The sequence below is a fragment of the Capra hircus genome, chromosome 5, assembly GCF_001704415.2.
Source record: "Capra hircus breed San Clemente chromosome 5, ASM170441v1, whole genome shotgun sequence".
Lineage (NCBI taxonomy): Eukaryota > Metazoa > Chordata > Mammalia > Artiodactyla > Bovidae > Capra > Capra hircus.
The window spans coordinates 78460926-78476762 of NC_030812.1; the positions used below are offsets into that span (position 1 = coordinate 78460926).

The window sequence follows — 15837 nt, forward strand, 5'->3', positions numbered from 1 at the left end:
CCATGCTGATATCTTCATTTTCTGAGCTCCTTTAGTCCTTTATCATGTGAACTGCTCATTGAGGCTGTGAAGAAAGTACACAAAGGTTGGTATAATGATGGGATGTGGGCTAGAGAAATAGGATGCACAGGTTCAAGCCCCAGTTCTGCTAATTACTGACTTTATGATCTTCAACAAGTTCATTCACTTTTTATGCCACAGTTTCCCCATTAATATAAAATGAAAATAGTTATAGCATCTGCTTCATAGTTGTTATTTTTTGTGTGTGTTTAAAGAATTAATACATGTGCTTATGACAGTTTCTAGTTATGCACATAATTGTTAGCTGTTATTTAAATGTTAAACATATGTATTTATTTCTTTCATACATTGATTCTAGTATTCAATATTTACCTTATTAAATTGAATATTGCTGGGGAGAGGGCTCAAGATGGCAGCATTGAAAGATCCTGAACTCAACCTCCTCCCATGGAAACAACAAATCTATAACCACTTGTAGAAAAATTCCCTCCCAAAGGGACCAGAAAACTTGATGAACAGAGTCTATAATAATAAAGGGTGAAAGGACACTTGGATTCCCTGAGGAGCCAGGGATCCAAACTCCACATCAGGTGCCCCAACCGTCTGATTCTGCATGGGAAAGATGAGGCCCCAAAGACCTGGCTTTGAAAACCAACTGGGAATACAACCAGGAAAGCCATAGAGCTACAGGAAATGGAAATCTGCTTTCCAAGGGCTTGTATATAGATTCGTCTAATAAAAAACCAGGGTAAAAACACTAGATTTAAAAATGTGTGGGACATAGGTAAGGGCTTCCCCTGTGTCTCCACCTGCAATTCAGAAGACACAAGAGACCTGGGTTTGATCCTTGGGTTGGGAAGATCCCCTGAAGAATGTTATGGTAACCCACTCCAGGATTCTTGCCTAAAGAATCCCATGGCTGGAGGAGCCTGGCAGGCTACAGTTATAGGGTCACAGGGTCTGACATGGCTGAAGTGACTGATGACACACATACACACACATACACAAACACACACACACACATGTGAAAAGAACCCACTTACTAGACTTGAAGCATCTGCTGGAGAGGAATACTCCCTGAGAACTGAGACAATGGTGGGGATCATTTTTTGACTTCAGGGTACCTTGCTAATACTTCCATTGGCAGGTACCATTTTGGAAATCACCATCTAACCTGTTAGCGCCAGTGCACAAGCCTTGCTAAGAACCCCACCCACCCCTGCATCTCAGCCAAGTCTGATAGTCCACCAGACCCTGCAAATATTTGGAGAGCCAGCCCTAGCCACCAGCATACCGCAGCAGCAGCCATAGCTCCACCTCAGCTGAAGGACATATAACCCACATAGTGGAAATCCCTTGAATGGGAAGATTTAATGTTTATAAATATATATGCACTCAACCAAAGGATACCATGATGTATAAAGTTAATATTAACAGAGTTAAGGGAGAAATTGAAAGCAATACAATAGTAATTGAGGACTTTATAACACTCCATTTACATTAATGAATAGATCATCTGGACAGAAAATCAATAAACATCAAACTAAATGACACATTAAACCTCATTGACTTAACTAGGTATATAGAGAATTGTCCTCCTAAAAACAGCAGAGTATAGATGCTTATCAAGTACATATGGAACATTCTCTAAGAGAGATTACATACTAGATAACAAAACAATTCTAAATAGATTCAAGAATATTGAAATATCAAGCATCTTCTCCAACTACAATGGTATGAAATTGGAGATCAATCACAAGAAAAAAATGGAAAAAAAAAAACCCACAAATCTGGAGATTAAGCAATGTGCTACTGAATAACCAAGAGATCATCAAAGGAATCAAAGGCGAAATAAGAAACCTAGAGACTAAAGAAACATATCAACATATCAAAATCTCTGGGATATAGCAAAAGGGGTTCTCAGAGGAAGGTTCAAAGCAAAACTTTCTTCAAAAGACAAGAAAAATTCCAAGCAAACAATCTAAATTTACACCTAAAGGAGCTAGAAAAGGAAAAACAAATGAAGGAAATAAAGATCAAAGTGGAAGTAAATGAAATAGGGTCTTAAAAAATAGAAAAGACCAATAAATCAAAGAGCTGTTTTTGAAAAAAATGAACCAAATCAATAAGCTATTACCTGGGTTAACCAAGAAAAAGAGAGTGGGCTCAAATAAATAAAATCAGGAATGAAAGACAAGTTACAACTGATATCACAGAAATACAAGCAATTATACACCAACAAACAGGACAAAGTAAAAAAAATGGATAAATTTCTATTAACATATAGTTTTCTAAGACTGAATCATGAAGAAATAGAAAATCTCAATAGGCCAATTACCTAACAAAGAATTTTAAACAATAATCAAAAAGCTCCTAACAACATATGCCCAGGACCAAACAGCTTCACTGGAAAATTCTATAATACATTTAAAGAAACTTTAATGCTTATTCTTCTCAAACTCTTCCAAAAAATCAAAATGATAGAAAACTTTCCAAATGCATTTTACAGAGCCAACGTTATCCTAATTCCAAAAACAGACAATGACATCATAAAAAAAAAATTACAGACCAATATCTTTGATGAACATAAATAGAAAACTCCTCAAGAAAATATTAACAAACCAAATCTAACAATATATTCAAAGGATCATACACCATGATAAGGTGGGATTTATTCTAAGGAAGCAGGGATCATTCAACATATAGATCAGTCAACATGCTATACTACAATAACAAAATGAAGTATAAAATTATATGATCATCTCATTAGTTGGAAAAAAGCATTTGACAAAATTCAACATCCATTTATGATAAAATCTTTCAACAAAGTGGGTATAGCGGAAATGTGCTTCAACATAACAGAGCCCATATATGACAAACCTATAGCTAACATCATACTCAACAGTGAAAAGCTGAGAGTGCTTCCCCTAAGATTAGAAACAAAACAAGGATGCCAACTCTTACTGCTTTTATTCAACAAAGTATTGGACGTCCTAGTCACAACAGTTATATAAGGCATCCAAGCTGGAAAGAAAGAAGTAAATCTGTCACTATTACAGATACTGTGAGTTACTAAGTCATTGTCCGACTTTTTTGCACCCCCATGGACTGTGTAGCCCACCAGACTCCTCTGTCCGTGGGATTTCCCAGGCGAGAAGACTGGAGTGGGTTGCTATTTCCTTCTCCAGGGGATCTTCCTGACTCAGAGATTGAACCTATGTCTTCTGCACTGCAGGTGGATTCTTTACCGCTGAGCCACTGGGGAAGAAAATTCTAGACTGTGCCAAAAAACTTTTGGAACTAATAAATGAATTCAGTAAAGTTACAGGATACAAAATCAATGTACAGAAATCTGTTGTTTTCATACACTAATAATGAACTGTGATAAAGGGAAATAAAATAATTCTATTTACAATTGCATCAAAAATAATTAAATATTAGGAATAAATTTAATCAAGGAGATAAAAGACCTGTACACTGAAAGCTATGATACTGATGAAAGAAATTGAGCAAGATACAAAATATGGAAAGATATTTCATGTCCAGAGACTTCAAGAATTTATACTATTAAAGAATCTGTATTACCCAAAGCAATCTACAAATTTGGTGCACTCCTTATCAACATTTCAATGGCAAATTTCACAGAACTAGAAAAAATAATTCTAACATTTGTATGGAAACACAGAAGACCCCTATTAGCCAAAATAATGTTGAGCAAGAAGAACAATCCTGGAGTTATCACACATCTTGATTTCAACCTATACTACGAAGCTATATTAACCAAAACTGTAAGATACTGGCACAAATACAGACATAGAACAGTGGAACAGAATTGAGAGTCAAGGAATAAACCCACTCATCCATAGACAATTAATCTACAACAAAGAGCAAAGAACAACATACAGTGGAGAAAGGACAGTTATCTTCAATAAGTGATGTAGGGAAAACTGAACAGTCACATGCAAAAAAATCAAATTAGACCAGTATCTTACACCATGCACAGAAATCAAGTCAAAGTGGATTAAAGACTTGAAGGTGAGACCTGAAACTATAAAATTCCCAGAAGAAAACATAGGCAGTAACTTCATTGATATTGATCTTAACAATGTTTTATGGATATGATTCCACAGGCAAGATGAAAAATAAACAAATAAAAGATACATATACAAAATGCAAAATAAAACAAAGAAAAAGTAAACAGGACTAAATCAAACAGAAAGCCTTTGCATAGTCAAAGAAACTATCATAGAATCAAATAGGCAACCTACAGAACAGGAGAAGATATTTGCAAATTATATATGCACTAATGGGTTAAGATCCAAGATATACTAAGAACTCGTAAAACTCAACAGGAAAGCAAGCAACCCAATTAAAAAATTAGACAGAGAATCTGAATTGACATTTTACTCAAGATGACCACAGGCTCATGGAAAAATCTTCAATGTCAATAATTATCAGGTAAATGAAATCAAAATCACAATGAAATATCACCTCTCACCTATTAGAATGACATACAAAAAGACAAGATATAGCAAAATGTTGAAAAGAATGTGGAGAAAAGGGAGCCCTTGTACATTATTGGTGGTCTGTAAATTGGTGCAGCCATTATACAAAACAGTATGAAGATTCCTTGAAATAATTAAGAATAGAACTGCTACATGACCCACCTATTCTATTTGTGGATATTTATCTGAATATCACAAAAATATTAAATCAAAAAAATTGATACACCCTTCTGTTCATTGTGGGCTTCCCTTGTGGCTCAGACGGTAAAGCGTCTGCCCGCAACATGGGGGTCGGGAAGATCCCCTGGAGAAGGAAATGGCAATCCACTCCAGCACTCTTGCCTGGAAAATCCCACGGATGGAGGAGCCTGATAGGCTACAGTCCATGAGGTTGCAAAGAGTCGGACATGACTGAGTGACTTCACTTCACTCTGTTCATTGCAGCATTGTTTACACTAGCCAAAATATGGAAGCAATCTAAGCATTCAGCAAATACTACTCAGTCATTAAAAAGAATGAAATCCTGCCATTTGGACCTTCTTGAGGGTATTTTGCTAAGTGAAATAAATCAGATAAATAAAAGACAAGTATGATTTCACTCGTGGAATTATTTAAAAAAAAAAAACAAGCAAAAAATAAAAACAAGCATAGATACAGAATACAGATTAATTGTATCAGCCAGAGGAAAGGAGGAGTTGGAGGGTGGGTGAACGGGTGATAGGGGTCAACTGTATGGTGATAGATGATAACTAGACTTATAGTGGTGATTACTGTAGTGTATACAGATGTTGAACTATAATTCAGTACACCTGAAACTTACATAATACAAATATTGTTGTTGGAATAACTTGTCATTTTTCATAGTGATATAGTTGTAGCAGCCTTTTTGTTAATATCCTAAATTAATCCGGTATCTTCTGGTATCTTGACTTAACATCCTTTAAAACATGTAATTGGTATGTTTGTAATTCTGAGAGTAGTTTTTGAAATTTAAGCATACCCCTTGAAGGTGAAAACAGGTTTAGTTGGCAATGATTAAAACGTAGCAGAGTTGGTGGTAAGGTCACAGGGTGAACTTTCTATCCTGAATCTTCTTGCTTCCTACATGTGGGAACTTGGGACAAGTTACTTGACCGTTTCTGCCTTAGTTTCTCCCTGTGAGAGGAAGATATTGAGAGTTTACAACTGATAGGAATGTGCTAAGGATTATAAACGTAAGAAATATGCACAGTGAACCTTCACTACTATTATTGTTATAGTTAACAGAATGTGTGTTTCTTCAGTTTACCAGGACAGTCCAATAGCAAATACTGCTTTTCACTAGCTTAACTATACTTGATTTATCAGCCCATTTTTCTTATTTGTTGTTTAGTCCCTGAGTCGTGTCCGACTCTTGGCAACACCATGTACCCTAGCCTGTGGCTCCTCTGTCCATGGGATTTTCCAGGCCAGAATACTGGAGTGGGTTATCATTTCCTTCTCCAGGGAATCTTCCCAACCCAGGGATTGAACCCAGGTCTCCTGCGTTGCATCTGTTGAGCCACCAGATAAGCCCCATTTATCCCAATACAGGGGATAAAACCAGAAAGTATTATTATAGTTTGTTTTTAATCTGTTTCTTAGTGTAAAAGTTTACTTGTGTATCTGTACAAACATATATTGCAATTAGCAGTGATTTCATTTCCATGGATTTCTTAAAGACTCCAGTGTGCAGCAAGTTTAGAGGATGGGAATAAGAGACAACCTATAGCAAATGTTGCCTTTCAGCCTCATTGGAGAGGAGACCACAAGCACAGCTAAAAGGCATAGAATCAGGCATCAGGAAAGTCAGTTCTGGTTTGGATTCACTAGGTCTCAATCTGTAAGAGGGGGCCAGTGCTGTCTGTTTTGCCAACTGCATATGGATCTTTCGAGGATTAAATGTTAGACTGAACTGAAAAACCTTTTGACATAGAAAATGCCATAAAAATATTTAATATGCATCTGATGCAGGAGGAAGCCAGTTCTGACACCATGTTGGACATTGTTTCTTTGACTTACTTTTCATTGCTTTTGTTGTTATAATCATACTTAACAGCTTGTCTGGAGGACCCTGCTCCTCTGCCTGACTGTAAAGTGCCTTTGTTCAGCTCATAGAGAGAGAAATTGCCCCCATCTACCTTGTGGCTCAGACAGTAAAGAATCCACCTGCCAGGCCAGAGACCTGGGTCTGATCCTTGGGTAGGGAAGATCCCCTAGAGAAGGGAACAACATACCCACTCCAGTAATCTGTCCTGGAGAATTCCATGGACAGAAGGGCCTGTCAGGCTACAGTCCATGGGGTAGCAAAGAGTCAGACATGACTGAGTGAATTTCACATTCTTCACCTGTGAATAGAAGAGATTAACATACCCCTTCCAAAGGCTGGCTGTCCATTCCCTGGGAGATGTTTTGCAAGACTGAACACCCTTTCACTTAACTTACCCACTGTCTCTCCCTCTCTACTTTGCTCCTCTAGAGAATGCTATTGGTTATTGATGCTTAGAGGATGCAATTTATGGGTTCAAAGAGAGTGCATCAAAGAGAAGACTGCTTAAATTTCTTTTGCTGTTTTTGTTAATCTTTTCATCTCTTCTAATGTGAGCTAAGTCTTTGCGACTTTGGTCAACTGTGAGATCTTTTCTTTCTTTGTTTCAAAGAGGATCAGGATTTCTTAACTCCTGAAAATCTCCAGATTCAAATTCTTTTCTTTCTTTCTGCTTTTGGTCATATTATGTGACTGTGGAAAATTCTTAAAGAGATGGTAATGCCAGACCACCTTAACTGCCTCCTAAGAAACCTGTATGCAGATCAAGAAACAATATTTAGAATAGCAGACATGGAACAATGGACTGGTTCCAACTTGGGAAAGGAGCATTTTAAGCTGTATATTGTCACCTTGTTTATTTAAATTATATACAGAATACATCACGCAAAATGCTGGACTGGATGAAGCACAAGCTGGAATCAAGATTGCCAAGAGAAGTACCAATAACCTCAGATATGCAGATGACACCACCTTTATGGCAAAAGCGGAAGAGGAACTAAAGAACCTCTTAATGAAAGTGAAAGAGGAGAGTGAAAAAGCTGGCTTAAAACTCGCCATTCAAAAAACTAAGATCATGGCATCCAGTCCCATCACTTCATGGCAGATAGATGAGGAAACAATGGAAACAGTGTTGGACTTTATTTGGGGGGCTCCAAAATCACTGCAGATGGTGATGGCAGCCATGAAATTAAAAGACACTTGCTCCTTGGAAGAAAAGCCATGACCAACCTAGACAGCATATAAAAAAGCAGAGACATTACTTTGCTGACAAAGGTCCGACTAGTCAAGGCTATGGTTTTTCCACTGGTCATATATGGATGTGAGAGTTGGACTATAAAGAAAGCTGAGCACTGAAGAGTTGATGCTTTTGAACTGTGATTTTGGAGAAGACTCTTGAGAGTTCCTTGGACTGCAAGGAGATCAAAGCAGTCAGTCCTAAAGGAAATCTATCCTGAATGTTCACTGGAAGGACTGATGTTGAAATTGAAACTTCAATATTTTGGCCACTTGATAAGAAGAACTGACTCTTTGGAAAAGACCTTGATGCTGGGAAAGACTGATTGGAAAGAAAGATTGGTTGGATGGCATCACCAACTTGATGGACATGAGCTTGAGTAAGTTCTGGGAGTTGATGATGGACAGGGAAGCCTGGCATACTGCAGTCTGTGGGGTCACAAAGAGTTGGACACAACTCAGCAACTGAACTGACTGACTGACTGATGTGACTATTAATCTTTTTCATTACCATGAAGGAGCAAAGAGAGCTTAAGTTAGTATGACAGGTATTACTGAAGTAATTTTGTTTATAGTTTTTAAAATAATTTATCAGTATATTATTAAATGGTAATAACTTATAGCTGAGATGTTTGCCACTGCAGCTGTTGTTTAGGCAAAAAATTAGGAGGTTTTTGAGAAGAACTGGAAAATCTAATATAGTAGTCTCATGTAAACCACCAGGACTCCTTCAACTTGCTGTCTACATCCCAAGCTGTGAGTTTTTATTTTGTATCCAGTCTAGTACTGGAGGGTAAGGAAAATACAGACAAAGAAGAGGCATCTAAGTATATTTAAAATTTTATTTGAGTCCATAAGCATTTATTGATCATCTTGCTATGATATATCAGCTATCTCTTAACATAATAATCCTATGTTAACAAAGTTCAATGACTTAAAATAATCAACATTCATTTTACCCTCAAGTTTATGGTTGGTGACTTTGTTACCAAACTCAGATCTGGATACAAGGATGAGTGATGTTAGATGGGAAATAGTTGCTCTAATCAAAAAGCCAGCAATCTGGGGGAAAGGTGGACTCATGACCCAAAACCATCTCTGAAGTTTCTGTGTGGCCATGAAAGACTTTCAAGGGAAAAAGGGGAAGTAATCTCAGTTGATCATTGAGATAGGTGGTTAGAGTCATCACCATCCCCCACTGTGTGCAGGCTTGTCGACTCCTTGTGATCTTTTTTAGATGCTATATTATTCTCACAGTTTATTTGTGAGATCCCTGAAGGGGAGGCTGAGGAAGAGATCTGGTCATCTGTTCAATTCAGTTCAGTTCAATCGCTCAGTCGTGTCCGACTCTTTGCGACCCCATGAATCGCAGCACGCCAGGGCTCCCTGTCCATCACCATCTCCCGGAGTTCACTCAGACTCACGTCCATCGAGTCCATGATGCCATCCAGCCATCTCATCCTCGGTCGTCCCCTTCTCCTCCTGCCCCCAATCCCTCCCAGCATCAAAGTCTTTTCCAATGAGTCAACTCTTCGCATGAGGTGGCCAAAGTACTGGAGTTTCAGCTTCAGCATCATTCCCTCCAAGGAAATCCCAGGGCTGATCTCCTTCAGAATGAACTGGTTGGATCTCCTTGCAGTCCAAGGGACTCTCAAGAGTCTTCTCCAACACCACAGTTCAAAAGCATCAATTCTTCGGCACTCAGCCTTCCTCACAGTCCAACTCTCACATCCATACATGACCACTGGAAAAACCATAGCCTTGACTAGATGGACCTTAGTCGGCAAAGTAATGTCTCTGCTTTTGAATATGCTATCTAGGTTGATCATAACTTTTCTTCCAAGGAGTAAGCATCTTTTAATTTTATGGCTGCAATCACCATCTGCAGTGATTTTGGAGCCCCCCCAAAATAAAGTCTGACACTGTTTCCACTGTTTCCCCATCTATTTGCCGTGAAGTGATGGGACCAGATGCCATGATCTTCATTTTCTGAATGTTGAGCTTTAAGCCAACTTTTTCACTCTCCTCTTTCACTGTCATCAAGAGGCTTTTTAGCTCCTCTTCACTTTCTGCCATAAGGGTGGTGTCATCTGCATATCTGAGGTTATTGATATTTCTCCCAGCAATCTTGATTCCAGCTTGTGTTTCTTTCAGCCCAGCGTTTCTCATGATGTACTCTGCATATACGTTAAATAAGCAGGGTGACTATATACAGCCTTGACATACTCCTTTTCCTATTTGGACCCAGTCTGTTGTTCCATGTCCAGTTCTAACTGTTGCTTCCTAACCTGTATACAGATTTCTCAAGAGGCAGGTCAGGTGGTCTGGTATTCTCATCTGTTTCAGAATTTTCTACAGTTTCTTGTGATCCACACAGTCAAAGGCTTTGTTTGTTAGTTACATATTATTCATTTCTATTTCTTTGATCTAAGTAAAGAACCAACAGATCAGGCAAAATATTCTGTGATCAAAAATTTTAAAGGTGTGTTTCGGCCAAAGTTTAGTTAAAATATAAATTTGCTAAAGTGACAAGACAAAAAAGACCTCCTGCAGAGAGATCTTTCCCTCAAAGAGCCCTTTCCTGAAAAAATAAAGCAGCTCACAGCTTTGGATGGCTCCTTGTCCTAGTCTCCGCTGAGATCTCTCAGTGGGATTTGATAACTGAATAGCTATGGAGAGTAACTTCAGAAAGAAGACCCATTCACCTCTGAATATTTGAACATGATTAACTAAGGAGGTAGATGTTAGTAGGTAGAAATTTTGCAGTCAGAAAAAATTAGGGCATGGGGAGCACAATTTAGAGCATTTATTTTGTATAGTCTTGATCTTTTGCTTTTATTTTCCTAATATCAGAAATTGTTAAAAATGCAGAACTTGATAATGCTACAACCCCAGACTAATGTTAAAGTATTTTTTTAATGTGCAACAGCAAATTATCAAAGGTCTACATAAAGTGAAGGAATCATCTTTTTGCTTCACCTTAATATTTGTTTCACCTTTATCACTTGGTGTTCCTTTTAAATTTTTTCAGTAATTTTTCTGTTTTTCTTTCATTGTCATCTTTGATGTCATCAGTTGGTGAAAGCATCTAAGGATCATAGTATTTTGGATCTGAAAGGGACCTTGAAAACATTTAGTCAACTATCACTGATGTAGGAAGGAAATGAAGCCCCTGTAAATTTGTACCGACTAATGTGATAGAGTAGCCGGAAGCACAGGGATAGACTCCTAGACTCTTGCTTCCTGTGCTAGTGGTTTTCTCAGTGGTTCAGTTTTGTTGGCATGTTCTCTGTCTTTGCAGGGAAAATAGTGGAGAATTTAACTGAAGTTGAAAATTATCAGTGATGATATTTGCATAGTTCCTTGTAAGGTACACTCAGCTATATTAGCCTGTGATTGAAATGAGTAGCTGAGGTAATCTGATATTATGGTTAAGTCTTAGTTCTAATTTTTCAGTATCTTCCTCTATTGGACCCTGTATGCAAGACAGGAAAAAAGACACAGATGTGTATAACGGACTTTTGGACTCAGAGGGAGAGGGAGAGGGTGGGATGATTTGGGAGAATGGGAATTCTAACATGTATACTGTCATGTAAGAATTGAATCGCCAGTCCATGTCTGACGTAGGGTGCAGCTTGCTTGGGGCTGGTGCATGGGGATGACACAGAGAGATGTTGTGGGGAGGGAGGTGGGAGGGGGGTTCATGTTTGGGAACGCATGTAAGAATTAAAGATGTTAAAATTAAAAAAAAAATAAAAAATTAATTAAAAAAAAATGAAAAGGAGTTATAATGTTCTTCCTCAAGGAATTCTTGAAATTACAAAGAAATCGTAAAGGGATTAGTACATTTATAACACTTATGTTTGTATCTGACATATTGTTTACTATTTTTACTATTGTTAATATTTGTTGTTGTTTGGTTCTAATTCACAGGTATTGTGGACTAAGGGGGAAATTTTCTACTATCCAATTTTTATGGTAGGAAGGAGAGGGAAAGGAGTTGCAGAAAATTCAGCTGTCTGTATGAACTTAGGACTCTCAGCTTCTGACCTAGTGTTTACCAGGAAAGGGGACCATGTCATTTTGGCTCATTTTCTCATTTAATTTTGGTCAACAGCTGGAAACGGAGATCTTTCAAGGTCATTTTTTTTCAACCACTGTTCTCTGTATCATCCTAGGCTTTGTTACATTTTAAGACTAAATTATTTGGTACTTTTTTTGGAAATAGAATTTTTCATGGAGGAAGAATTTCCGAACAATGGGGTTCTTTTAAATATATCTCACTGAACTAGCCATCCTATTCAGCTTTCAGTGAAACAAAATACCAATTACCTAAGTTTGACTTCTAAAACCCTGTGATTTGTTTTATAGACAGGAAACTGCTCCTAATTTTTCCACTGTGTTAAAATAAGCAACAGGGGGAACCTGAGAAGTGTAGTTTCTCAAAACAGGCCAATCCAAGAAGGGCTATTTCATTCAGATGTGTTGCCACTTCAGCCCTTTTCCTTCACACTCTGTCCATTCCTTTGCCTTCCTGCTGCCAATTATCCACATCCTGCCAAGGGATAGTAGAAATATCCACAATTGGTCTTTGTTGAATTGGTCTGAAAATGATAGTGATGGTAGAGGAAAAACTAAGGAAAGGCCCAGAACAGTGCTTTAACCTTTTTGGAATCACAGACCCGAGCTGACACTGAAGATCAAAGCCAAGGACTTTGCCTCAGAGAAATGCACAGATGCAAACATACATGAAATCTCGTGTTCAGTTTCAGGAGGTGATGGACTCTCTCAAGCCCATTTTAGGGTGGAAGAGATCACCAGTGTTATAAAAGCTGACAGTATCCCTGACCTTCCTCCTCACCCGCTCTCTCTTGGGGGCTAAAGGAGACTAAAGTGCTTGGCGGTGCATCCAGTCCAGAGCTTGCTAAAAGGTGACTGTGAATTGCTTTTTGGAGAAAGAAAAGGAAAGCAAGAAGGAAGGGATCTGCCTTGGAGTGATACTGTTTCCTCCTTACAGAGCCACTTGGACACATTTAGCTGTTATAAAATGGAAGCACATGTATTTTGTAAGGAGTTCAAGTTAGACATTTTTTTTGTGAGATACTAACCCACTCAGGTCTCACAAATGAAGCTTTCTTTTTGTAGAACATCCTTACTGTGTGAAGATAACACATTCATATACAGATTTTAAGAAATTCTTGAGGAGGATACCTTTGAGGAAAAATTAAACTAAAAATAAGTAAAAAAAAAAAAAGAAAGTGAAAAGGGGCCAGGGAAATAAGGATGAGGTGGGAAATATTTGCTGGATTATGTGGTTTGCTTTTTTTTCCCTACAGTTTGTACTTTAAAATACAGAAATTTGTCTGTAGGCAAAAGGACTTGCTTTAGTTTTCCTGGGGAAGTTTGTTGACAACTTCCTCTTCCTTCCTTTTGATCATCTTTATTAAAACCAACCAATCACATGTCTTCTGTGTGGACATATAGTGCTTCCACTTTGTACAAGTGGCAGATGCAGGCTCCTCATAAGTTGCTGCCCCTAAAGAAGCGGCTTTCTCATTACCTGGTTTGGTTCCAAGGGTCATAGGCACATGAAGTAATTTTCCGTTGCATATTCATGAGCTCTGGTCTGACCACTGATGCTTAATAACTTTGTTTTTGTCTTGTTGTTGTTTAGTCACTCGGTCCTGTCTGACTCTTTTGCAGCTTCATGGACTGTAGTCTGCCAGGCTCCTCTGTCCATGGGATTTCCAGACAAGAATACTGGAGTGGGGTGCCATGCCCTCCTCCAGTGTATCTTCCTGAGCCAGGGATTGAACCTGCATCTCCTGCATTGCCAGGCGGATTCTTTACTATTGAGCCTCTGGGGAAGCCCAATAACTTTAACTTTGTTACGTTGGATAAATTACTTAATCTCATACAACCTTAGCATCTTTTTTTTTTAGGGGTAAAATATTTGTGAGATGTTTTGTGGATGAAAGACATTGTCCCTCTCAAGTTACATTCAGTAGGCAAATGAACTCTTATTTTGTTTAGGATCATCCTTGTGACTAGGGTCATCATATATTAATAGTTGCCAGAATGCCTCTGTTATTTGGGGTTAGATAGGATAGTAATATATAACTGTAGCTAACTGTACTAGATTGTATTCCCTGTATTATTGTACAACTTATTATTCTTTACAACTTTCCTATGAAGTAGAAACTACTCCACTTGTCCAAAATCTTCCATACAGAAAGAAGCAGAGCTGGGGATTGAAACCTGCGTGGTGTGTTCCAGAAACCATACTCTTAGTGGCTATCTTTTCCATCCTTCTTTTGAGCAAGAGCCTATTCACATTGAAAAGAAAACGTTACATGTAGTGGACTCTGACACTTATTTAATATGCTTTTTCTTTGCTGTTTCAGGTATCTGACGGCAAGCAGCAATAGAAATTTCCTGCTTACCATGAGGCCCTTCTTAAAAAGGGCCACTTTGGTCATAAGTTATGTAAGTATATATATGGTTTTGAAATATCTAATAAGAAATATTTTACTTTGACTCAGAGATATGATCCAGATTGTTTAATAGAATCAGCCATTGAGCCTAACAATATGATCTTAAGATCAAACAGTTTACATACAATAAATGTTACAAAGCCTTGGAATGTAAATATGGAAGCGTTCTAGGGATATGTGAGTTCAGTGACACCAACAACATGAACTGTACTTTGTGAGTCCTTTTTAGGATGCTGGTGCTGAGTTGTTTCTGCAACACAAACCTGGCTGTATCAATTATCCGTTCCTGTATTACAAAACACCTAAAATGTAGTGGCTTAAAACAAAACCACCATATTAGCTTCCCTAAATGCTTTAGTTTGGGTCACATCCAGCTGGCTGGTTCTTCTATATTTTTGTCTGGGGTTACTCAAGCAAGTTTGTGCAGTTATGAGTCAGAGCAGGTAACCTCTCTGTGATAACTCATCCTCTTAGGCATCTCTCTGTGGCTACTCTCTCTAATTGGATGGACAGGATCTTTTTACAACCTGACAACCGGATTCTGCTGCTGCTCAGTCGCTTCAGTCATGTCCGACTCTGTGCGACCCCATAGACGGCAGCCCACCAGGTTCCCCCGTCCCTGGGATTCTCCAGGCGAGAACACTGGAGAGGGTTGCCATTTCCTTCTCCAATGCATGAAAGTGAAAAGTGAAAGTGAAGTCGCTCAGTCGTGTCTGTCTCTTAGCGACCCCGCAGACTGCAGCCTACCAGGCTTCTAATATTCCAAGACCTGTGAAATTTCCACTAGATTCTTTTGTTCAATACAAGTCACAAGACCAGATTTAAAGGAAGGGGAAGTTACTCCACTCTTGATAGGAAGAGCAAATAGAAGGTGCATACAGAAAAGATAGAGGTTCTTGGTCCTGATCTTCAGTGACTATCACACTGGTCATATTCTTACACAGTTTAATGCTTCTATTCAAAGAAATTAGGACATCAGTCTCTTTTGCTGTTGCTGTTTTTCATAAATTGTAAGTCTAGATTTATAACAAAGTTTGATAGGAAACTTATGAAAATGTTTTTGAATTTTAATATTAACAATTAATCATATTTTAAATCAACATTAAGGCATGTTTAAGCACTGCAGATGGTGACTGCAGCCATGAAATGAAAAGACACTTGCTTCTTGAAAGAAAACCTACAACCAACCTAGACAGCATATTAGAAAGCAGAGACATTACTTTGCCAACAAAGGTCTGTCTAGTCAAAGCGATGGTTTTTCCAGTAGTCATGTGTGGATGTGAGAATTGGACTATAAAGAAAACTGAGTACCGAAGAGCTGATGCTTTTGAAGTGTGGTGTTGGAGAAGACTCTTGAGAGTCTCTTGGACTGCAAAGAGATCCACCCAGTCTATCCTAAAGGAAATCAGTCCTGAATATTCATTGGAAGTACTTATGTTGAAGCTGAAACTCCAATACCTTGCCCACCTGATGAGAAGAACTGACTCAATGGAAAAGACCCTGATGCTGGGAAAGA

The 15837-nt window shown here is 38.3% G+C and overlaps 1 protein-coding gene across 1 annotated transcript in view; it reads left to right on the forward strand.

Annotated features, from left to right (window-relative positions):
* Positions 1–15837, forward strand: part of TMTC1 (transmembrane and tetratricopeptide repeat containing 1) — a 318214-nt gene that overhangs the window by 123397 nt on the left and 178980 nt on the right. Inside the window, exon 6 of the mRNA XM_018048363.1 lies at positions 14232–14313. Coding sequence (XP_017903852.1) covers positions 14232–14313 — 82 coding nt within the window. The remainder of the gene's footprint in view (positions 1–14231; positions 14314–15837) is intronic.